This window comes from Lycorma delicatula, chromosome 9 (genome assembly GCF_047948215.1).
Source record: "Lycorma delicatula isolate Av1 chromosome 9, ASM4794821v1, whole genome shotgun sequence".
NCBI classification, from domain to species: Eukaryota; Metazoa; Arthropoda; class Insecta; order Hemiptera; family Fulgoridae; genus Lycorma; species Lycorma delicatula.
In genome coordinates this window covers 127,646,300-127,673,180 of record NC_134463.1, presented here as the reverse complement: position 1 = coordinate 127,673,180, position 26,881 = coordinate 127,646,300, and the positions used below count along the sequence as shown (strand labels likewise).

General features: G+C 29.7%; 1 protein-coding gene across 8 annotated transcripts in view; it reads left to right on the top strand.

Moving 5' to 3' along the window:
- Window positions 1-26,881, top strand: part of LOC142330508 (uncharacterized) — a 235,892-nt gene that overhangs the window by 131,883 nt on the left and 77,128 nt on the right. For 6 of the 8 annotated variants that reach the window (XM_075375821.1, XM_075375820.1, XM_075375822.1 and 3 more), the window contains 3 exons: window positions 6,819-6,956; window positions 15,640-15,802; window positions 18,765-18,965. In XM_075375821.1, coding sequence (XP_075231936.1) covers window positions 6,819-6,956; window positions 15,640-15,802; window positions 18,765-18,965 — 502 coding nt within the window. Of the gene's footprint in view, window positions 1-6,393; window positions 6,524-6,818; window positions 6,957-10,771; window positions 11,188-15,639; window positions 15,803-18,764; window positions 18,966-26,881 lie in introns of those variants that run through there. The other 2 variants (XM_075375826.1, XM_075375827.1) reach the window with 2 other exon arrangements.

The window sequence follows — 26,881 nt, the reverse complement described above, 5'->3', positions numbered from 1 at the left end:
TGCGCAGAAATTACATTTTTCTTCCTATACCGCCGACCGGTTAATTTGACTTCGAATAACGGGACTTGTACTGCATCTTTATATTTAATTTTTCGTTAAGTCCTTTATTTAAAAATCCTTTATTAATATTTAATTATTTGCAGCCGCTAAAATTTTATTCGATTTGAATAAGAATAAAAAGCAAAAGAACAGAAAATCACTTATGGTTTAATACATTTTTTTGTAGTTTGTTTTTATCTTATATAAACGTTGTGGAACCGAAGACCCTTTTGTATTTAAAATGTTAATTTAATATAATTAAGTCGCTTTTTATAAAATTTGAAGTAAACGTAACTCAAAGGTCTTATGATGTCTTCTCTCTTTCTGTCATCGGTCTCTCTCTTCTATTATAATTAACGGTGTGCTCTGATCCTTGTGATACGGGAAACCTTCTTTAATGATGCCCTTCACCGGTTACAAATGACTGTTTTGCTTCTTTTTTGCACATTGTACGACCGCCCTCATATTTTTCCTCGTCACAAGTGTAGCGTGAAAAGATTCTTTCTATGCGGTTTAGAAGTATATTGTTGTATCTTGATGTAGCGTATTGTAATTAGTTGTCGGTGGATTATATTATATTATAATCGTAAAATAAATCTTTTATTCCGATCGGTACACAACAATATATTATATAGATAAATTATAAATGCGATAGAAGTCCGTATCGATTATTTAAATACGTACGCGTGAAATAATACTTAATAAAAAAAATTAACCGCGAAGTAATTTACAGTACGAAGGCGCTATTGAAAGTTATTTCGAATGTATAATTTCTGAACGTGAACAGGATGCAGAAAATCAGGTGTTTATTTTAATCGGTATTTAAAATTTCATCGACATAGTATCGTTTCTGGTAGCAGAAATCTCTTAATCGTACTTAAAATAAATTAGTCGGAAGAATTTTCAAACCGTCCGGTAATTTATTAAAAATGGTTACAAAAGCATAATTACTTTCTTTCTCATAAGGCGAAGTATTGTGTCGAGTCGTATGAAAACAGATTTTTTTTCCGATTCGGTAAAAGAGGATATTGTTATTTTTTAGGAATAAATGAACATTGTTTTTAGCAAAGATTGATTGCACATTCGTAAATATAAACGCAAGGATAAGTTTAAGTTAACGTTAAATTTGTAAATATCGATTTACACGATTCATACTTGCGGGACACCAAACGATGACCTAAGCCCATTTTTTATTTTAAAAGCTTGTTCTTAGTTTTGAATAGTGTCCCGACAGATGATATATTTTGTTCAGGAATATCTTTAGACGTAATAAATATTTAATAATGATGATAAGCTTAGTGTTTTCCCCAAAAATATTCTCCTTTTGATTTTTTGTAGTCGGTTCCTTTATTCCATCAATTTTCTTTCGCGTTTACTTTATTTTTCATTTTATGAAATCTTTCACGAGTTAAATGTGTAAATTCGTCTCTATCTTCTATTTTAGCTTTTGCGATTACTAAAATAAATTTTCTGAACCGTTGGGCTGTTTGTTTTCCTTAGGATTTATTTTCTGATCTACATATTTGCAAACATTCAGATTCCCGTATAAGGCTGTGGTTAGAATTACCGTTTTATAGTGTCTGGCTTTAATATTAATAGATAACATTCTTTGTTATAAATGTTAAACGTTATGAATTTTGAGAAGTGCTAAATCCATTTCTTCTGTTTATATTTATTCCGTTTGATTTCTTCTAAATATTTATATTGATCGACCGTTTTAAGAAGTTTGTTTTTAATTTAATTTTTTTGGATTGAATTTTTAGATTCAGAGTTAAAGGACGGTTTGGTTTTTTCAAACGAGATTAGTTGACCGATCTAATTTGTACATTTTTCTTATTCTGACATTTTGTTATTGTTTTTTTTTTGTATTTTGACTATATTACCAAATCGACTGCAAACGCAAGAACATTTATATTAAAGCTACTATTTTTAACTCTTATTTTGATATATTTCTAATTTCTTTAATTTTATTCTCCATTTCCTTATAAGTTTTTCTAAGGCCCGATTAAATAAACAAGGGGATATTCATCTCCTTGCCCGTCTCCCTACGGTCTTAATTTCAATATGTTTTACTGTATGTTTTCGATTTCTAAATTAACTTTAATATTTTAAATAGTGATTTTCTATAAATGGAATAGTGTGCTTTTTTTTAAGTCTATGTAAATCGTGGTCATCTCAGGATACTTACTTTTAAAATAATTTAATAATATTTTAAGGTTAAAAATTTGTTCTGCGCAATTTCTTCTTGGCCTAAAACAGTTTTGGTATTCCTCGAGCTCTTTCTGTACGGTATACTGTATTCTATCTTGTAGAGTAATGGATAATATTTTACAGAGTTCAGGTAGGAGAAATATGCCTCTGTGATCATTTTAATCTGTATTTTCTCATTTTTTATGAAATTGATGAATGAAAGAATTTTTCCAATCCTTGGGAATTTTTTCAGTCTGCTTTATTTTGGAAGTTTATGTTTTACATTTGGAACATTCTGTTTCATCCTGTTAGGATTTTTTTTATGGAATTGTATTTAAATTTCTTTATGTTCGATCTTGCTGTGTAAGGAGACCTCAACCAAATTTGTAAGTTATCTAAACAAATTTTTTTACAGTTTAAAGTTGCAAAGTCTTTTTGAATCGCCCCGTATTGAATTTATCAAGAAGTTTTGTTAATTTTATCTATTTCCCACCTTTGATTAGAGAATTTATGTTTATAATTCCAAGGAAATATTTCTTTTTAAATATTAGTTTTAGATTTTGAAGGTTTCCAAGGTTGAATTCTTCCATAAACTCGTGTTTTATTTTTCTGACCCCACAGAATTGTAGTTTGAGAAGACTTCTCCGTTCATATGCTTATTAATTTTTCAAATCTTAGACATTTGAAGGTACAACTAAAACTAAATTGTAGAGGTTCTCAGGTTTAGTTCATCTGAAAATTTTCAGATTATCCAGCATCATCTCTTGGAGGTTATCCTGATATTTGACCCTAATAATATCTGAAAGATTTTCGCCAAATATTTTAGGAATGGAAGATTCACCACCCTTAGTGTTTTATTGAGAACAAAATAATACGTAAATCATTAGTAGATTCCATGCACACGATTAGCAACCTTACCTCTACCTGAAAGCACAGTGCAACGGTTTTATCCATTTTTAAAGTTAAATAGTTACAGTCCATCCTGTGAATAATTTTTTTGATCTGCTGTTGTAGAATTTTCAGTTTCTTTTTAAATTAACTTTAAATTTTTGTTAAAATTTTTAATAACTTTAACAAAGAATACCAGAATAAGAAGTTATTTATTATACCTGTGTTATTAATACAGGAGTACTTTAGAAAGTATCCACATTTAAGCTGTAAATCAGATCACTCTTTTGTAGCTTTGTATTGTGTACAGAGCTATTCATATAATGTTACTTGCACTTTCTGAACTCATTCTGCTAGTGAAAATAATGAAAAAAATTCATATGAACATAGGTTTGGAAAATGCTCCGTTATTGAGTTGCAGCTGGTGAAAAATTTTGCCCTGATTCCTGGGCAAAGAGTGAACTAAAACCATACTGAAATGCTAGGACCCAGATTAAGAAGTAAATGGTTTCATAAGGTTTTTAACCTGAAAAGTTGAATAAAACATGTCCCAGAACCGTATTTCCAGCAGTTTTCATAATATCAGACGTAAAATGGAAAAATCTGTGGTCTAAAAAAACTTTTTTAGGTTTGTAATATAAAAACTTTGTTAAATGATTAATAAATGCCCAAAATTTATTATCAAGACTTGCAGAAAATTTAACTCTGAGAAAATTGATGTAAAATAGCCAATTAAAAGACAAATATAAATTCAAGAAATTTTATTACTAACACATAACTGTAAACAATTTTTAAATGTTATCAACTACAGAAAGATGAAGCTAACGACATACAATTGACTCGATGTTAAAAAAAATTAAAATGTTATTGATCACTTAATAAAATTTACAGCACTTTTTAAAAAAATCTCTCCTGCTTTAATACGTTTGGCTGCATGCTTTCAGTTTACTGACTTGCTCTCCACAATTCTGCTAGACTTTATTTAATTTCTGTGGAGACATCTGTAATATTAGCAACCAAATTTTCATGCGTATGAACATTTTTCTTGTATACATTACTTTTCATCCATCCCCACACGCAAAAATCTAATTGTGTTAGATCAGGTAATCTTTGTGGCCAGGACTGTGGCCTGCCTTACCCAGTCCAGCGCTCTATCCAACTGGGAATTGCTCATTTAAGTATGCTGATATGGCCCGTGAGAAGTGCGAAGACGCATCATCGTGCTGAAAGTGCGTACACATTATCTTGATGGTAGTGGAACATCTAATAGCAGTGGCAATTTTCCCTTAAGGAATTCCAAGTAAATGATGTAATTTAGACATCCTGGGAGAATGAATGGTTCAATTAACCGATTGTAAACTAGACCGCACCACACATTGATGCTAAATTGGTATTGGAAATTATGTTCTACTGTCGTGTGTGGATTGACTTAAACAAGCGTGTTTGTTACAAAGATTGTTGATATCATTTCGATTAAACTGAGCGACGGTTCATATTCAATCAGTTGCAATACGGCAAACAAAAAGGATCTCATGGTTTAAGATTTTGCACTTGAATGTGATAATCCAAGTATGGATAAGCTGATTATGATACGGATAAGCTTGTTATGAAGTGTCTTCGATACCATAAACTGGGGAATTCTGAACTGCTGGGAAAGGCATCATGTATTAACACTCATACTGCATAGAGTAGCCTCATTAATGGTGTCATCAATTTTTGGCATCATGGTGGGCAGAATGATCGTGTGGTGAGTACTAATGCCGGGAAGTTATACTCGTTTCTTGTAGTGTATGGAATATTACACTAATTATTTTATGATGTAGAACTCTATGGTCAGGAAAAGTCTTTGATATTCTGCAGCTATACTGGAAACAATTCATAGCAGTAATGCAGAACATGCAATGCACTGATAAGATTACATAAAATGTATTGTTGGCCAGTTGATTTCTGTGTTACCAACTTAACGAAATCATTTCTCAAATTTTCAATTTGACTGAATTCAAGGAGAAAATGACATAAACTTTATTATCTGAATAACAGTATCGGTTTGTTTATTCTGTTAACTTTTTAATTTTATCTTTATCTTTAATAAAATGCTCTCTTTTGTATCGTTTTGTAGCAAAGCAAAGATGCTTTGTGTATGTAATCCTTTCGTTTTCGTATGGTAACTGTTTGTAATAAAATCAAACTTCTTGAACTTGTATTTGTTTTTCGGTTACTTTGTATCAGTTTTCTCAGAATTAAATTTTCTATAAGTGTTGATAATAGATTTCACACATTTATTGGTCATTTAACAACCTTTTTTATTACAAATTTAAAAACCTATTTTAGACTATAGATTTTTCTGTTTTATGTCATATTATTAAAACTACTGCAGATGTGGTTCTGGAACCTGTTTATCAAATTTGTCAGGTCAAAACCTTAAGACACCCTCAGGTTTACCCCCTAATTTGGGTTTGTAGAATTTTAGTATGGGTTTAGTTCAATCTTTGCGCCCAGGACGAAATCTTTCTGTCTAGCTAACTGCTGAGTTATGCTAGTATAACTCACCAATGGAGCGTTTCCAGACCGATGTTTATAAGAACTTTTTTCATTATTTTTGCTAGTAGACTGAACTCAGAAAGCACCAGTAACACTTTGTTTGGATTATTTAAAAATAATCCATTTAAATATGTAATTACTTAAATCATATTGACAACAGCAGTGGCATATGTAAAATTAAGTGTAAATAATGTAAAGAAATGTATGTAGATAAAACTAACAGGTCATCCTTTAAAAATTTGGTAACATAAAAAAAAGAAAGAATTTTTCACATTTTCCTGATCACCTCATTGTGTGTGTGTCATACATAAATAATAATAATAATAATATAATATAATATAATATAATAATAATAATAATAATAATAACATGTGAAATACATAAATAATAATAATAATAAACTGAATATTTTGAGAAATATTACGTTGCAAATAAAAACGTAATTACACTCTTATACAGGTAAATTTGGAAAATAATAATTGACAGTAATAAATTTGGTGGCTTCTGGGAAAGTGGTACTTATAGGTTTGGTGCAGATAACAAGGGACAAGTCCAAACTTGTACTATTACTGCTACGGTGTTTGGTGTAAATAAAAAAGGAGTCAAAGGTCAAATTTGCCACAGAACCACATAGCAACTAACAAAGATAGAAAAAAGTAAACAGTTAAACTGCATTTATTTTACTTTCATTTATCTTCTATTGTGCCACGTCAAATATATTGTTTGCAATAGAATCTCGTAAGATGCTGATAGTATTATGTCATTGTGTTTGTTACAACTAACAGGGTGCCAAAGTCCTAGGACAAAGCCGTAGTGGTAAAACGTATACATATCATCTTGTCAAGATAATCATAGTTTGTAAGAGGTACTATTTGTTTTATGTTAATGTACTTCTTAGCAGTGTTACTGATTCTGAGATCAGCTTGATGGAAAATTTGATTTTCTGTTTAATGTAGAAATTTATTTTTGACGTTTGTTACATTTTTTAGTTAGTTACATAATAAACTGAAAAAATTATATTTTTACTTTTACTATTATTACTGGGAGATTAAATAATATAAAGTTACTAATAATCTGTTTACATCATTTTCAATTAGGAGTTGAATGCATGTCAGATGCCAATCTAAGGTTTTACTTTTTTGTTTGTTTCTTTGTTTTAGACGTCAATATCGTGTAGCGAAGGAAGTATTCAAAAGTGGCCGGCCGAATATAATGTGTGGCACAGTGTCGGACCAACATTACATCACCAAAATAGCACCATTTCAAATTCTGGGTCATCAAGTGGAACTATTAAACAAGTAATTCGGAATATTCATTGTTAATTATAATAGAAATGATATAAATGTATTATTTATTACTAACTAAATCCACTATGAACATCCAAATTAATATGTCAGCTCGATGTAAACTCCGATTTACATTTCACAGTAAGTACTTTTCAAATTCATTTATTCTTCATGCGCTATTTCAGGTAAAGCATGAAAGTCAAAACTGATAAATGTCATGAACAACTAAATTGAAATCTGTTACAGTGAAGTCGGCTGTCAAGTAGGTAAACCGATTTAAACAGTTAATCATTTTTAAAATTTAAAATATACAACAAAATAAAAAGCACTGGCCACTCATGATTACAAGTGGTCGTAATGTTCACTAAATTTCGTAAAAACATGAATGCTCTTAAAATCCAGTATAAAAAATGTATATCAAAATATTCAGTATAATAAATTGTTTTTAATCGGTTTTCACATACCTACACCCTTATTTAATATTACTTTATATATCCAAACCGATCTATTTGTCTTAAACTAATTTCAACTTACCTCAAATAACATTTGCTGTATAAAGAACGTGTAAGACACATCATCCTAGGACATCATGTAATTCAAAGTACGATGTCATAGGAGAAAGGATGAAACTAATCTATCGCAAATAAAAAACTTTGTTTAAATAAAGTATATGTTTGATCAGTTGTATATAATTTTATCTAACTCGATATCCAGTGTGTCCAATTCATAATTTCCAACAGGAACTACCATAAATATATCAAATAATTAGTAAGGTTGATTTACATAATAATAATTTAATGATTTACATGACTAGTACTTTTTGAATTGGTAGATTCAACATCACTCAGATGTTGAATCATTCTATTCGGTTATTTAAATACTATTTTTGGTAAAGCAGTAAAGTTAAAACTGATAGTTATCACAATCAGCCGAAATATAATTTGCTATTACTAAAGACAACAGGAGTGTGCCATTTTAAAGAATTCACATTTTCAAAATTTAGCTGTTCATTTATTAGCAAGAATTTATGTTTATATTTGTAAGTGTAAAATTATTCAAAATATTCAAGTTTATTATTATTATTTTTTTCTATATCTGTTATTGTATGATACATTTACGTGTAATGAGCTGATCAGGAACATTTGAAAAATTCTTTATTATTTATATATGTTAACAAATTTTTAAAGGATAATCTGTTACTTTTACCTATTTATATTTTTTTTTTTACATTCATTACAGTTAATTTTATACATATGGCGCCATTATTAAATTTTATCTATTAAATTTATCTTGTAATGCAATTTCAGTACGATTCAAAAATTTTGCTAAATTATTCATCATTTTAAATATGTTTCACTATTATAAATAGACATTTACTATTTTATTTGTATTTTTATTAATAGAGTTTTAATATTTTTAATAGGTTTATGTGTTTGGTTTGTTTTTTCCTAGCAAAATTTTTTAAATTTATATCCTTTACAATAATATTTCTACATCCATTTTTGTTTCCAATAAATTTGATTTATTTCTTTTCCCAATTTTGTTTTGTTGTTGCGGGTATAAATGGTTTGTGCATCGAGCTATAATATGATTGCATATTTATTTTTTACATATTTAAAAGTAAAAATATTTAAATATTATGATGACTTTATTTTCTAAAATTTCCAGTAACTATTTCATTGTTTTCGTTAATGTTTATACCTTAATTTATTTATCTGTATTATCAGTTTCTATTGTAAATTTTAATCATTTGCTATGATTAAATGTTTATTTTTTATAATAAGGGTTAAATATTACTAAAATGTCATCCGCATATTCTGTTCCTAAAATGATATTGTGTGTATGCCTTTGTGATGTGTCATGCTTTTTGTGATGTGTAAAAACATTTTTGACTTGACAGTACGGGTCGAAAGGCAGTGACTTTGCAGAATAAAGGGAAGTAGCGTAATGAGATATAAAGGAATTCTCAGCCTTCACTGAAAACATTTTTGTCTCTCAGTGGTACTTCAACTCAGCAGACTAAAACTTTGATCAGCAGTTGTGAGAGCGATGGTTGTGATATAGCTTTTGTGTTCTTTACCTGGGTCTTCTGATTAGAGTAATAGTATTTCAGCAGCAAATGATACATTTGAATCCAAAAAAATGACAACACGATTACTTCTTTTTGTTACAAAGATAATATTTCTAAGGTAGAGATTATGCGGGTTCTCAATGTTGTTCAGAATAAGTTATCCGTAAGTTCACGTGAAGATATTGGTGCAACGTTTAAAATTATGTTAACCGATAGTTGTATAACATCAAAATTCCAGCTTGGAGCTATTAAATGGTCTTGTGTCATTAATCATCCATTGCCTTGTACCATACTTTGATGGCATTCTGCAAATACGCTAGAATAATGACAAAATTTTTTTAAAGTTAATAACGTTTGTTTCTGTACAAAATAAAGTATTCTTTCCAGTTTTCTTATCCATATTACTTTTAGTCACAGTAAATTTAGTTTTTTCTTAAATTATGATCGTACATATATTCTTTGTTAAATTGGAATCCGTGTTTTTAGCATTTTTATGCAATCCAGGTTTTTAAATATTGCTTTTTGTTTACTTTCCAAAATAATGTAGGCTAGTTTTCGTGAAAAATTGTTAGCAACCTAAGGCGCTAGCCAATTATTTTTAAAAATTGTTTTAGTTAGTTTATTTTATTATTAGTATACCTATTAAGTATTACTAGTTTTTATTTGTTATCTGTGTTACTTTTAGTTACTGTGATGTTCATTTTTATGCAAGAGACTTATTAAAAAAATTGTTTTTTTTTTCTACTTTGCAGTGCAACGTACTGAAAAAATTTATCACAAAAGTAGGCTAATTTAAAAAAAAAAAAAATCTATGCATTTTGCAGAGTAAACGGCAATAGCTTAACATTATGAGAGTCTGGACATTTTTACTAAATCGATCAGGAAAAGTCAGGAAAACAAATCTTAAAATTCGGTTGGAACCGTTAGGTCATACACTATAGTTTTCTAAAAAATTCTATATAAAAATTTCGGACATAATAGATGCTTGTCAGTACCATCATTCTACTTATAAACTTATAAAATAATTTTGTTATTTGAATATATATATATATATATATATGTGTGTGTGTGTGTGTGTATGTACTATTTATATCGTAAGATATTTTATTACAGTTTCTATTTTTTAAACCGTATCAAATCTATGGTAAATTTAATTATTTTAGAAATAAGATGTGCAGGTGCCATTTTGAAATTTATGATTGTTCTGAGCTGGATTGCAGGTTATGAATTTCAGTCAAAGTTTCTGCTTCTTTGGTTCGAGGTAAAATGTGTGTAATCTAGACTGATATTGTAACTGATATCATAATTTTTTAAATCGCCTCTGTGTTGCTTATTATAGATTTAATATTTACTAATATTAGTGTCCATTATTTCTTTAAAATCATTTTTGTTAATTCATCTTATTAATTTATTTTTCTTTAATAGTAATGATTACCTGTTTGTTTTATCCGATTTAATAATAACAATAAAATGTATACGTAATATTATTATCTATTATGAATTGTACGTATGTTGGTGCTCAGTGCTTACTAATAAAAAACATGCGATGATAAAACGATAGTATTTTATAAGCATTTACTTTTTGAGGACCACTTGATGATGTGTTTATGAACTTTTTAAAATATAATTTTAAATTCACTTGACAATACATTGTCTTTTAACATTTTATTAAGAGGAGTTATTTTCCAGTAGGAAAATGTTAACTTTAATCTCTGATAACATTTGCAGTTACTTCAGTGTAATAAATGTTTTCATGTAATGATTAGTCTGTCAGATGCTGATAAAGTGCAACTGTCTGTCTGTCTCCTTATGTAGTTACCACAGAGACAAACAATACTGTTTTCTTATGTTTGTTCACATATATACTCCTTATTTTATATTCATTTCACACGATATGAAACAACGCTATACTAGTAATGAGATATTTGTTTTGAAATTGAGTGACTGTTACCTCTTGGTGAGCGATATTCGATGTTAAATTGTCAGTGAATATTGCGATATTTATTTAGGTAGTAATATTTATTGTTTTATGTCAGCGATCGAGATCCGTCATTTAATCACAGTAGACTCATAGACTTTTTTTTAAAGAAAAACCCAGGTTTTCATCACAATGGTAGCAAGTTTGAAGTCAGGATCATTATGTGTTCTAGAACTGGTGTGTTAATCTAAAAAGTGAGTACTTGTAATCTGATGTAAATTAAAATTGAAAATAATGATAGCAGGAAAGAGCAGGATACTAAAAAAAAATAATTTTTAATTCTTACACAATTTTTTTTTTTTTTGAGTTTGGTACTAAAAATTGCTTCCAATCATACTTGGCTTTTCTTGATTATCTTTTATTTTATTTTTTCTTGTAGCCTGTTCTGAAATTATTTGTCAATAAAACCCCTTATGCTAACTAACAGATCCGATGAAATAGTCAAATTGTTACCTCTAAAACCAAGTGAACTCTTGGATAGATATAAATGTAAGACGCATGGTAAATGTGGAATTAGAGTATTTATAATGTTATTATTAAATATGAGCTATCTTGTGAGGCCATAATCACATAACCTAGTCAAAAAAGATACAAAATCTAAAACTGTGTATAGTTTCTGTACTAATAACAAGTTTATAGTTTTCTGAACTCATAACAAAAAATTTTAGATAACGTACAAAAATATGCACACCATCTAAATTTGAATTAATTCTAAGTTCTTTCCACGTTATAGATAATATAATATGAAGTTCCTTAATGGTAACTGATCTTAGGTATGACCTCTTGCCTGAAATTACAGACTATTGTACAGCAGCAATAGTATATACCTTTAAAAAATTTTGTGCTTCTCACTGACAAATATTTATTGATGAAATCTGTAATCAGGGTCAAAACAATGTTTGTTGGTTTTTTATTTTTTATTTTGTTTTAAAAGCGAGTAACAAATTATATTTAGTCTCTGAATTAAATCGTACTTTGGGATACAAATTTATGTAAATAATTTATTGGAATGCAGTTGTAATAAAAAAAAATGTTTGAGGGTAAAATTTGGGTACTTCATTAATATCTATCGATTACCTCTTTTTTTTGTTGTTTTCCATGCAATTTTTTTTTCATAGAAGTTTCAAAACGAAAGTCAAGTGCTTTACTGCATGAACACAATATAACAGTAGCCGGGACAGTTTTTATCTTAAATAGTTTTAGTATAATAGCAGCTATGCATCTCCATCATTGCTACTACAGTGCACCATTGCAATAATAGTTTATATTGACCAAACATAACCCGAACTTATAACTTAACCGAACATAACCTAACTTAATTTTTTGTGGAATTAAAAAAATTTATTCTAGAATAAAAAGTAAAACTTTCCTATTAGCAGTAATGTATATCATTGTCTTATTTTTCCGTACGCTAATATTTTTTTATGTTGTTTAAAAAAATTTCAATAATATCAGATTCTTTATTTTTCTGTTGCCACATGAATTCATACAGAAACGAATTCAGTAATTGATGGAATGTACTGCTGTATTTTATTTTGCATTTCTTCACATGTTCTCAACAGTTTATGTATGCCCATCCAATTGCAGATCAAAAAATCAAGAAAATGGTTAACAGTAAGGTGATTGGAGCATTTTGTGCAGTCTGTTTTATCTGAGACATTTGTTGCCGGCCACAAAAACCGGTTTAATAGACGGAACGAGAACAGGTACTTTGTTGCAATGGCAATTAAGAAACACCTTTAGTCTACCTCGATTATTCCCAGCTAATACCCACTGCTGGCTGACTTGCCTATCTCTGTTATATTTTAGCCAAAAACCTAGAAATTAACTATTGTTTCTTTCTTTATCGCCGATCCCTTCAGTCATGATCACATTAAGTAATAAACTTTTAGCGCTCACTTGGTATTGGAATTAGTCATAGTATACAACAGTACTTTTATTCATTTTCAAGTCCTTTTCCTAAAAAGGAGCAATATTTTACTTAAAAGCCCAGCAATAGATGAAATGAACAGCATTCGTTAAGAGGCAAAATCTAGAATTAACAAATTGCATATCACTTTGTGGTTGTTTAAAACTGCACTATTGTTTATTGCAAACCCAGCTCTATACCTCAATAAATAAAAAAGAAACATTTCTTGTTGTAAATTGTACAGATGTGGGTATGCATAATACCATATTCCTAAATTAATGGGCACAGTGGAAGCTGAATTGAAAACCTATTCAGAAGTGTAATAAAATTAATGTTATTGAAGTAGCACCGCAAAACATTAAATGATACTAACATTACTCCGCTATTATTTAAGAATTTAAAATGAAAAATTATCAATTGACCCTTATTTTTCCTGATGAAAGTTATCTCTATTGTAATGAAAAATAAAGTAATAATTAAAAGTAATCTAATCTTTTCCTAATAGTAGTTATTATTATCGGAAAAAAATAATAATTGTATATAAAACATAAGATTGGTGGCTAACAGATTACAGGAAAGTACTTGTTATTAATTTCAGATAAAATTACTTGAAAATTTAAAGAAATATATTAATAGATATTAAAAAATAAATATTTACAGCAAAATAAATATGAAGCGACAAAGAGGTTCGTTAAATTATACTCTGCTGTTCAGTTTCTCTAAGAATATAGAAATTAATTATGGAAAAAATTTTACTTATTCAAATTTATGAATTTTCCATCGATTACTTCATAATTAGTTGTTTAGATATGTGTGCACTTTACATGCACTTTTTGACATCTTAATTAAATTAGTTGTTTTATGACAATTAAGTTAATGCCTTTCGCATTAATTATAGTATTACCACCTCATTAATCCTTCCAAAGGGTTAATGATGATAATTATTTATTTCTATTCTCTACAAACATTTTTTCTTATAAAAATGTGAGTGGAGGGGGAAGTAAACATCTCTTACTTTGGTTTTTCTCAGTAATAAATTCAAATAGCCTGGTGAAAGATTTTCAGAATATATTGTTGCCTTTCCTATCTCAAAACAAAGTATGATCTTACTTTTGAAAAAAAAAAGTACGTGATCTTCCAGCAGGATCTAGATGAAATGGGTTTTCTTTAAAAGAGGCAGATTGTTCTTAACATCTGGTGGAGAAACAATTTATATATATTTGAACTGACCAATAAAATGATGAATCTAATCAAGGGGTTGTGTAAATTATGATGAGAGACCCTTATTTAAAAAATAGCGTATAGGACAGGTATTTACTACCTACATCGGTCTTAAATTGCTGTTTTGATGGGTTTATATTATTTTGGAGTTTCTCCAGTTAGATCATTATTTTTTTATAAGTAAGATATTGCAGTTTACATAAAGGTTACTTGTAGAATTAGGAGATTCCAATTTTGTTTCCTTTTCTACTGTCGTAAAACATTTTAATATACAAAAAGAAGTTAGATCACAAAGTGATAGGGGATAACTCAAAATTAGGCGGTAGTTTCTAATGTTTCTTGGACATTAGCTTAATCCAGTTTGGTGATATCGATTAGTGTAGCTAAATAGCAGACATACACCACATCCATAGCTGAGTTGAAAAATAATGACCACGTCAGCGAGAAGTGTACTTCAAAAGAGTAGAAAGAGTATATTCTTTGTCAGGGAAAAGATTTTCTACAAAGAATTCACAGGATCCTGTTTATTATGGTAAGATGTTTTTGTTATATAAAACAGTAGACTGCATCTATAAATTCTCTGAAGGCTGTTCTCAGATAATTGTTGAAAAATGACTGATCAGAACACTTTTATTTGGTTCTTTTGATCGGAAGACTTTTATTTATTATGACTATATTTCAAGTTGAAAAATTTGTCCATTAGCTTTTTTATAAGCAGTCGTTAAGATGCAGTCATCATGCTCTAGTGAAAAATATGAGTTTTATTTGTGTGAGGAAAAAGAAAAAGGAATGAAAGAAAAAAGTAGTGTACATGTTCCGGTTACAATTATGATTTTTAGCTATTTGGATGTGGATTCGGTTGAACCCTGTGTAAAATGCTCAGTTTTCTTTTTCCTGACGATTATATCTTGAACTATGATTTTGATTTATATGTCCTTTATTCTATGCACCTATGTATGTGATGCGTTTTCCATTTACTTTGTTTAGTTGCAAATACTTATCTATATATAAAGAAATAACAGTAAATAGTTCACTGTAAACCTTATGTTGAGATAAGTTTTAGTTACCTTAACCTTACGTCTGCAATTGTCAGCCCAAAGGCTAATTTGACCTCTAAAATTCTACATCATCTGATACAAAGAGCCTAGGGAGCACTTAAATATTTTCTTTCCACTATTTGTGGTGTAGAGGCCAGTTCATCTAATTCAGAAGTATACATTAGATGCTAATTATTTAGTACCAGATAAATATGTATACGACAGAATCTACGTATACCTGTGTCATCTTTTAATATGTATTTTCATCTTCTTTTTTTATTTCTCTTGTATTTTCTTTAGACTATGTTCATTTGTATTTGTTTATGGTTGTTACTAAAGTAATATAAACATGATATTTCTTATTTGAATTATATACTGATACTTCTGGCTAATCATTCATTTTTTCTTTTAGTATTAATATTTACTCTATAATTTATTATGTGCATCAATTACAATAATATTATTTCTGATGATTACAGGAAGAGACCGGTAGGAGTTACAGTCAGCAACAACTCGGTGCAAAAGTTGAAATGGTGTACAGCCTTTTATCCATGCTTGGAACACACGACAGGGAACAGATGACAACTACTTTACTAGCTATGAGCAGTTCACCTGATAGTTGTCAAGCTATGCGACAGTCTGGTCAGTTATGTAAAAGCACTTTTTACATGTAAAAAATTCTTTTTTTTTTTTACATGAACTTTCTGGACATTCGATAACCGAGTCAAGTATAACAGTTTTCTCTGTTTCATTTTGGAGATAGTTTTGTATTCATTATTTCTTTTTATAGTCGTTATATAGGAAATTTTGATTTTTACACTTGTAATTTTAGCATACAATTATTCGGGAGCTGCAAACCTCTGCATGTAGCTGACTAAACAATTTATAGTTCAGTTGTATATTTCTGCTTTATAATACTGAGGATGGGTGGGATTGTTTCTTTAGGAACTCTATATATTTGTTCTTAGAAGGCTTTCTTGATTCTGGAGAAAAAAAATCCTTATTGCAGCCTATATTTAAGTTAGCCCTAACAAAATTATTTATTAATAATCTTTGGTATTGTGCAGATTAAAATTTATAGTTTCCAAAGGGATTATGGGGGATGGTGATTGGTGGGAAGGATGCACACTGCCTGGAGGACTGGAGGAGGCGTTGGGGTTTCCTCTGGTGGGATCGTTTCCTGATGGTACTTTAGTTCCCTTGAGAATAGATTGTCCTTTCTCATCTTCTACTCCTTTTCCTTATTCTTAATTCCTTCTTTCTTATTTTAGCTACTTGTGTTGTTGTGTTTTTATTTTAGCTTACAGTTGTAACTATTACTTATTAGATTCAAACGTTTGCCCGGATATCTGAGGCATATAGACCCACTGAGTGCATCCTTTGTGTGATTTGTGAGGGGACTACTACCTGTGGGTCGATCTGGGAACTATTGTTTCCTGTGAGATTGCTGCACAGCAAGTCTGTAATAGATAAAATATAATAAAGTAAAACGAGACCTCCTAATTGTTTCTAAAATACAATTCGATATACAATCCTTGGAAGATGTGAAATAAAATAAATTACCTAATTATTTACAGTGCTATTTAATGTATTGTGGTACATACATTTTTCAGTGAAAATAGGAATAACTGTTTTAACTGTTGTAAACATTAATACATACCCTGATGTGAGGTTCGAAAGGATAAGAAACGCTACTATTCTTTTAAAGATTTAATTCTTATAATATGAAACTAATTTCTTGGGTTAGTCTAGTGATTAAACTCATCATCGTAAAATCAGTTATTTTTTGAAGTTGAAAGTTCTAAGATTCGAGTCCTTGTAAAGGCAGTTGCTTTTATATGGATTTGTATGCTGGACTGTGGGTACTGGTGTTATTTGCATTTCCCTATACGCACATACTCAGACCCAACAGTAACTGAAAAACTGGTTGGAGAAATATTATTTTTATAATGGATAATATTTAGATCTTTGAAGTCTTGGGAAAGATTAAAATGGAATAATTTCCTGTTTAATTTGCTTAAACTGTGAAAATCATTTGCATTAATTTAATATGAAAAAGCTTATTTTAACGAAAGCCACAAAACAAAAATGCTGCCAGTATCAAGAGATTTATCATAGTATTTCATGATCTTTAAAATACCTACTCTTGTTCTTTGCTTGTCAGTTTATGTAAACACTGCTGGACAGCTTGTTTTAAACATTTTTGATTATAAATTGCAAACTAAGTATTGTAGCTGCTTAATTTTGATCTATTATTGTGTAACAACACAGTGTTGTTAATCATGCATATTTGTTCTACGGTACTGAATTATTTCTTATTAGTGTAATATCTTTTTCATTCATTCCACCATTTGTAGCATTCAGTTTACTATGAATTAGCACATTTTGATAGTTTGAACAGTAACTGCCTAAATCTCATAGTCTGTTGAAACCAGTAGACTATATCAAACATTTAATTTACTAAGCATTTGGCACCATTGGTATTAATACAATTGTATAAATTAAATTTCCACTTACCAACAATTAAAAAAGTGTAAATCCTAGTACTTTCGGAGCTGTTACTCCATCTCCAGGGAGGTTAATTTAAATTCAAATCAATAGTTTATTAAACTTTTATGTTCATAATAGTCATTCGTCAAGAGTAAAATTAAATCTATTAGATTTAATATTAAATCTATTTCATAATAGTCTCAAACATCTTACAAACATGACGTTACTGTCTTATTGATGTACGAATTGATTTTTTTCTTGACGACCGACTATTATGAACATAACAGTGTAATTTAAAAAAGATTATTGTTTTGAATTTAAATTAACATCTTTAGAAAATCCTTGAAGATGGAGTAACAGCTCCAAAAGTACTAGGATTTACACTTTTTAATTTGTTGGTAAGTGGAAACTTAATTTATACAATTATATCAAACATTGTCAACAAAATTGTTAATCTTGTGTTGCAGTTGTTACCGTCTTCAACTAATAAATTACTGAAATTATTATGTCAAAGAGATCTTGTATATCATGTGCTTAGTTACTATCCTTAGCCATTGAAATTCATAGGTTCTTTTATGAAATAGAGAAGTTAAGTAATATGGGGCAGATAAATAAACCTGTGTAATGATTAATTTACATCATTTGCTGCTGAAATCCAGATGTAAAAATCTAACATTGAACCAAGTATTGTTAAAACAAAAAAAAATTTTGAATACTCATTTTACTAATATAAGTATTTACATGCTATAAGTATTTACTTATATAAGTAATTTATATAGTATTTTACTTATATTCTTATAACTTATTTCATATGTCTGGGCTTGTTTGCTACTGTAAACAAGGGTGTTCTTATTCTATCCTTACAATTTTTATGTGTTTAGTTTTTGTACAATTAGGTATAGTTTTTATTCAGTTTAGTTAATTGTTTTTACACTCTTTCTATTCTTTTTTTTAATATGTCAAAAAGAAATTTAAGATAGTTTGGTAACATTCATCTTGATTGATCTGCTGTTCAGAGATATTTTTTCTTAATGAAAATAGGCTTATTAGCCATGATATTGTTGAAATCTTGTTTTGTTATTTGTGTAGTATTTTGTGTTTCATTAATCGACAGGTTGTGTACCATTGCTAGTGCAGTTGGTACATGCTAGAGAAGAAAGTGCAATCGTCCGTCAACGAGCTAGTCAAGCGTTACATAATTTAGTTCACTGTCATACAGATGATAAACGTGGAAGACGTGAAGCTCGTGTATTACGTCTTCTACAACAACTGATTGATTTCTCTGATAATGTTCCGCATAACTCCTCAGAACAAGGTATACTACTATTTGAACTTACTAGTATTTTTAGTGTCTAAAAATATATACTTGTTATTTCAATGAATAATTTATCTTTGAATTTTTTGTGTTAATATATTATTATATGTTTGCTTTCTTTTTTAATGAAAATATAAAATTTTACACCTGTTGCTTCTTTGATTTAAATTCGATTCAGATTTATGATATAGTATTTAATCTATGTGCGTGGGCTGATGTAAGTTGTCAACATTCTTTATGGTTATGTATTTGCAGAAACTAGATTTTTAATTTTTTTTTTAAGTTTTTCGTTTATTTCTCATTTAATATTTTTCAAAGATAGTTTCAAAATAGTCTGCAGTATACCTACAAGTAGGTGCAGAAAAGAATGTGGAGAAAATTTAGATTTTAGTCGATTACTATTATATTTTAAAATTCATCAATGCAGTAGTTTTTTTCACTAAGTTGAACTGTTTTAGTAAACAGAAGATCTATTTGATAGGGTTTTTTATTAAAAACAGAAATTGAGCGTAAAAGGACCTTTCTCATAAATCGAAGTACTATATCTGATTTGATGCAAGCAAAGATATATACGCAGTCAAATTCCTGTAACTCGAAAATTTCTAAAATTCAAAATTCTTTCTAATTCATGACCATATTGCATTATGTTATATGGAAGTATAATTTCTTTAATTCGAACAAAAATCCTGTTAGTCAAAAGTGAAATGTTTGATTAATTTATTATCAAAAATAAAATAGAAATACTCAAGTTTAACATTAGGCTATAATACCGATCTTGTTCTCATTTTAGAAATATTAAACAAGCACGATTCACTTCCTGTACTATGCGATAAAAAAAAGGATGAATTAATACAGAGTAAAGAGGGAAGCGAAATCTTATACATCACACATTCATGCATCAGTATTCACTGGAACTTGTTTGTTATAAGAAGTGTCAGTCATTGTGTCTTTATAACTGTCTCAGCCTGTGTGCATAGTTTTGGTATGTCTGTAGGATTTGTTTGCTACTGTAAACAAGGGTGTTCTTATTCTTTCCTTACAACGACTTTTATATGTTTAGTTTTTATACAATTAGGTTTTTTTTATTCGGTTTGGTGAGTTTTTACACTGTTCTGTTCTTTTATTTAAACATGTTGAAAAGAAATTTAAAACCATTGTCATTAGATGATAAAATAAGGTTCATAATGGAAGTAGACAAGGGAAAAAAAAGAAAAATGTGACCATATCGGAATTCGGTATATCACCAAACACGCTTACAATGATTTACAAAAACTGTGCAAAATTCTTAAAAGATCATCATAGCCTTTGTAACTCAGGTGTTATAAAAAGAGTAAAGTCTGTGAACTATCCTTTTTTTGAAAAAAGCTCTTAGAGTGGTTTAAAAACTGACACGATCAAAATTTATTTATCAGTGGACCAATTTTACTTGAATAAAGCCAAGTACTTTGCGTAACAGTTCAATTGTACGTGTTGGCTTAATAAGAGTAGAGATAGGCGTGGAATAATTTAAAAAAATGTTTGTGGTGAAAGTGCCAGCGTAAATGAAGAAGTTTGTAATACATGTATAAACAGTACACTAAAAAAAATTATGAGCACATACAATGAATTAGGCATTTTTAACTCTGACATGACTGGACTGTTTTACAAATGTTTACCTGACAAAATTTTAACTTTCAAAGGTGATAAATGTAATAGTGGGAAACGAATGTAAAGACCATGTCACAGTTCTTTTGGGTGCAAACATGTCAGGGACAGAAAAGTTGAAACCTCTCTGTTAGTAAAATAGGCAAATATGGAATAAGATCCACAGCTTAAAATTCCTTATTGTTTTATTTAAGGTTGATATAACATACAGTATAAAGTATAAAAGTATAACATAAAATATAACATAAGTATAAGTTTAATACTACGTTTACACACATCTGTGCGGAACGGAACCGTTGTCGTTAGTCGTCTGGCATAATGAGAAGAAGAATTTCCCCACCACTTAATACATAAGATTAATATTACATTAAAAAGTACAGTATTACATTTATTAAAATTATATTTTATTCTATTAATTACATTTTGGCATTCAAAACATTAACACTCTCTTAATTGGTAAATCAAAAAAATCTTGTTGTTTTGCCAACTTTAAATCTTTGCCTAATCCATATGAAGCCAATAGAAAAGGGTAGGTTAATAGTGAAATCTTCGGAAAATGATTATTCAAATTGTATCATTATTATCATTCAAAAGATAGAAGGATTGTTCTATTTATTTACTGCTCGGCACATTTAACATTATTTCCTCAGGAATTGTCGTCGATAAAATGCATTTTCTTTCTACCAAATGTTATCTCTAAACTCCAACCAATGGATCAGGGCATTATACAAAATTTTAAGCAAATGTACAGGAAAAGGATTATAATGAAAATGTTAGAGATTGTTGAAAAGAAACAAAAACCAGAAATTAATCTTCTTCATTGTGTATGGAAAGTTAAAAAATCTTGGAATGTTGTGATTGAGCTAACAATTTCTAACAGTTTTAAAAAATCTGGATTTAAAAACCCACAACCACTCGTTATTTTATCAGAATGTGAACAAACTATAAGTGAAAACCTTTGTTCTAGTCATAATAATGATGATAATGATGATGATGATGATGATAATGAATGGCAGTCAGTTACCAATGTATTGCAAGTACGCAGCGATGTAACTTTTCAGGATTATGTTTCTGTAGATGAAGATTTGGTAGTAGCTGAATACCCTACTGACAGTTATATATTTTTTTAATAAATATGGTTAACGCAAAGGTAAATGAAAGTGACACAGTAGGGACCGATTCGGATAATGACAGATGAGCTACCCTGTATACTGTCTCCAACTTTAATGGAAGTTGAAAATAATGTTGAGTCTGTTTGATGATTCAATGAGTCAAAAGATGATGTAACAGAATCGTATTTTTCCACGGTGGCAAATGTAGAAAAATTGTTGACTATAATGCATCAGAAGCAAACTTCAGATAACTATCAAAAATTTTTTATTGATTTTAATTAAATTCAGTTTTTTTTAATGAAAGAGTCAATTACTCTTCACTTTTTATTTTATTTTTTATAATTTCAATATTTTTTATTTTATATGAAAAACTTTTAAAAACACAATCCTTGAGTTTAAAACAACTGTGTTTTACATATAATACAGCAATGTTATTTTTACTGTTATAATATTTATAGGCTTTTGTATTTTTCATTCATTAATGATTTTTGTGCAATAAATTGATTATCAGTGAGAAAAAATGTGATTAGTGTACAGTATTTTGGTGTGTATTTATTAGCATACATTTTTTTAGTGTCTTCCATGTTAATAGAATAGTTTTCAGGTAAGTTAAGTTTAACTTACTAAATATATACATACTGTATATATGTACTAATCAGTAGTACATATTGTGTACTGTATTTATATTGTTAAATCATGTCATATATTAATATTGCTGTGATATAATAAGACTGTATATGGAAAAATGCAAAATTTATCTGAAATAGTGTTGTACATTTTATGCAAGTGAATGTACAGTGGTTAGTAATTTTGTAACATGTATGTTTCTCTATCAAATTTTTTATTAGTTGAACTTTTGTTTTAATTATCTTGAATATTTGAGTTATAGGAATTCCGCAGTATATATTTAGGTATAAATTAACTTTTTACAAACAAAAATGTAAGAATTTTTAATTTCAAAAGAAAATATTTCTCCATAATTCATACTTGGTAGCATCAAACAAAGATCTGACAGTTAATATTTGTATCCTGAAAACTAGTTCTAACTTGTATATAAGTATTTACAGTTTGTAAAATATTTTAGATCAAATCTAAATAATATCAATAACAGGATTCTATTAATATTATCTTAATTAAAAATTAAAACACCAGACATCCCAAGTAGTACTCTAACATGGTTTCGAGGTAGGTGCATTGCTAAATTTCATTTTTCTATGTTTAACTTTGAACTAGCTCTCAAAAACGTTAAATGGCCACCATTTTGGTTAGGGTAGTAGTCATAAGTTTTTTATATCAGAATTTGTGTTTTTTCAGTATACTTTAAAATGATATATCATGCCCTATCTTTTCCATTAAAAATTTTGTTTAAAGTTACCCATTGGGTGCTTGGGGTGTTGTCTTTACAAAAAAAAATTTGAGATGGAGCAATTAAGTTAGCGAGTATTAATTTTTTTTTTATGTTGGAAAGTTATTTAAAAATTATATTGTTTAATTATCATTTGTAACTGGTGCTTTTATGTGGATGTGTGGTTTGGAAATTTGTGGCGTGATAACAACACTAAGCTTTAAGTGAGCTTGTATGCCGTGAGTACAGCAAAAGATAGTGGCCACCACTTTTTTTATCGATGGATGTTGATGTTTTTTGCAGCAAATTCTCTCTGATTGCAACCAATTGTTTTGACCCTTAGTTTCAATTCTGTTGTGATATAACAAAGCTTCATCAAATGTAATGTAATTTCCCAAATATTCCTTTCGATTATGTTGGGAGACTCAAACTGTGCTTAAAAATATTTACTCATTCACACTTTTTATAGATTGTAAGCAAATGTGGCAACCATTTTGCGAAAAGCTTAAATATTATATGCTTTATAATAATATGCAAATATTAGTATAAAATATCATCCACCCGTTCGTTTGAAATGTTTGATCTTTAAGCTATCTCTCATACACTTTCAGTCTTTTATTCTTATCAGGGTATCATGGAATTTTCCAGTATTTTGAAGTTGTAATGTCAACAGCCCATCTGGAACATTCAGCATCATGTTGCGCTCATATGACTGAAAATTACCAAACCGCTTGTTAACCGTTGTAATCGATGGATAATATTTATCCGGTCAGTTTTCTGTGCGGTTTTGTGTTTGATCATTACAAGAAATTCTCTTTAGCTCGTTTTTCACAAATCTCAAATGACTGCCAACAATAGAATTACGAATGCGTCTTACTGAATTTATTTTACACTCCTAGTTAGAGATGCAAGAAACTAAGAATGACCTCAACAATATGCACTATATATAAGCACCATATATATAAGTACTATATATAATTAACTCAGCGTCAAATAATGGGCAGGCAGGAGTAGGTTTCGTGATGAACAAGAAGATAGGGAGGAGAGTGGAGTATTTCAAGACGCATAGCGATAGAATCATTGTAATAAGGATAAAATCAAAACCTAAACCGACAACGATTGTTAACGTCTATATGCCTACAAGCCCCCATGATGATGATGAGGTAGAGTGTGTATACAAAGAGATTGATGAAGCAATTAAACACGTAAAAGGAGATAAAAATTTAATAATAGTTGGAGATTGGAATGCAAGCATTGGAAAAGGCAAGGAAGGAAATATAGTGGGTGAATACGGGCTGGGCAAAAGGAATGAAAGAGGGGACCGACTTATAGAGTTTTGCACGAAGTATAATTTAGTAATTGCCAACACCCAATTTAAAAATCATAATAGAAGAATATACACTTGGAAAAAGCCAGGCGATACTGCAAGGTATCAGATAGATTATATCATTGTTAAGCAAAGATTTAGAAATCAACTCGTTGACTGCAAAACTTACCCTGGAGCAGACACTGATAGCGACCATAATTTGGTGATAATGAAATGTAGATTGGGGTTTAAAAACCTGAAGAAAAGGTGTCAGATGAATTGGTGGAATTTAGAGAAGCTTGAGGAAGAGGAGGTAAAGAAGATTTTTGAGGAGGACATCGCAAGAGGTCTGAGTAAAAAAGATAAGGTAGAAAATGTAGAAGAAGAATGGGAGAATGTTAAAAAGGAAATTCTTAAATCAGCAGAAGCAAACTTAGGCAGAATAAAGAGAACCGGTAGAAAACCTTGGGTTTCAGACGATATATTGCAGCTGATGGATGAATGTACAAAATATAAGAATGCTAGTGATGAAGAAAGTAAAAGGAACTATCAGCAATTAAGAAATGCTATAAACAGGAAGTGCAAACTGGCGAAAGAAGAGTGGATTAAAGAAAAGTGTTCAGAAGTGGAAAGAGAAATGAACATTGGTAAAATAGACGGAGCATACAGGAAAGTTAAGGAAAATTTTGGGGTACATAAATTAAAATCTAATAATGTGTTAAACAAAGATGGTACACCAATATATAATACGAAAGGTAAACTCGATAGATGGGTTATACAGAGGAAATTAATTAGAAAATGGTGTTATAGAGGAAGAAGAGGAAGTTGAGGAGGATGAAATGGGAGAAACAATACTGAGATCTGAATTTAAGAGAGCATTAAAAGATTTAAATGGCAGAAAGGCTCCTGGAATAGACGGAATACCTGTAGAATTACTGCGCAGTGCAGGTGAGGAAGCGATTGATAGATTATACAAACTGTGTGTAATATTTATGAAAAAGGGGAATTTCCGTCAGACTTCAAAAAAAGTGTTATAGTAATGATACCAAAGAAAGCAGGGGCAGATATATGTGAAGAATACAGAACAATTAGTTTAACTAGTCATGCATCAAAAATCTTAACTAGAATTCTATACAGAAGAATTGAGAGGAGAGTGGAGGAAGTGTTAGGGGAAGACCAATTTGGTTTCAGGAAAAGTATAGGGATAAGGGAAGCAATTTTAGGCCTCAGATTAATAGTAGAAGGAAGATTAAAGAAAAACAAACCAACATACTTGGCGTTTATAGACCTAGAAAAGGCATTCAATAACGTAGACTGGAATAAAATGTTCAGCATTTTAAAAAAATTAGGGTTCAAATACAGAGATAGAAGAACAATTGCTAACATGTACAGGAACCAAACAGCAACAGTAACAATTGAAGAACATAAGAAGCCGTAATAAGAAAGGGAGTCCGACAAGGATGTTCCCTATCTCTGTTACTTTTCAATCTTTACATGGAACTAGCAGTTAATGATGTTAAAGAACAATTTAGATTCAGAGTAACAGTACAAGGTGAAAAGATAAAGATGCTACGATTTGCTGATGATATAGTAATTCTAGCCGAGAGTAAAAAGGAGTTAGAAGAAACAATGAATGGCATAGATGAAGTCCTACGCAATAACTGTCGCATGAAAATAAACAAGAACAAAACAAAAGTAATGAAATGTAGTAGAAATAACAAAGATGGACCGCTGAATGTGAAAATAGGAGGAGAAAAGATTACGGAGGTAGAAGAACTTTGTTATTTGGGAAGTAGAATTACTAAAGATGGACGAAGCAGGAGCGATATAAAATGCCGAATAGCACAAGCTAAACGAGCCTTCAGTAAGAAATATAATTTGTTTACATCAAAAATTAATTTAAATGTCAGGAAAAGATTTTTGAAAGTGTATGTTTGGAGTGTCGCTTTATATGGAAGTGAAACTTGGACGATCACTCCGATCGTCCATCTCAGATACTCCATCTGAGAAGAAAAGATTAGAACCTTTTGAAATGTGGTGCTATAGGAGAATGTTAAAAATCAGATGGGTGGATAAAGTTACAAATGAAGAGGTATTGCGGCAAATAGATGAAGAAAGAAGCCTTTGGAAAAATATAGTTAAAAGAAGAGACAGACTTATAGGCCACATATTAAGGCATCCTGGAATAGTCGCTTTAATATTGGAAGGACAGGTAGAAGGGAAAAATTGTGTAGGCAGGCCACGTTTGGAATATGTAAAACAAATTGTTGGGGATGTAGGATGTAGAGGGTATACTGAAATGAAACGACTAGCACTAGATAGGGAATCTTGGAGAGCTGCATCAAACCAGTCAAATGACTCAAGACAAAAAAAAAAATATAAGCACCAACTCTTGAACTCAGACAGACTTATTGATTACTCCTCATATGCAAATTTTTAATTATATATTAATGCAAAGTTGCATTTTTATCTATATAAAACTTTTAGCTTTTGGTGAATAATTGAAAGT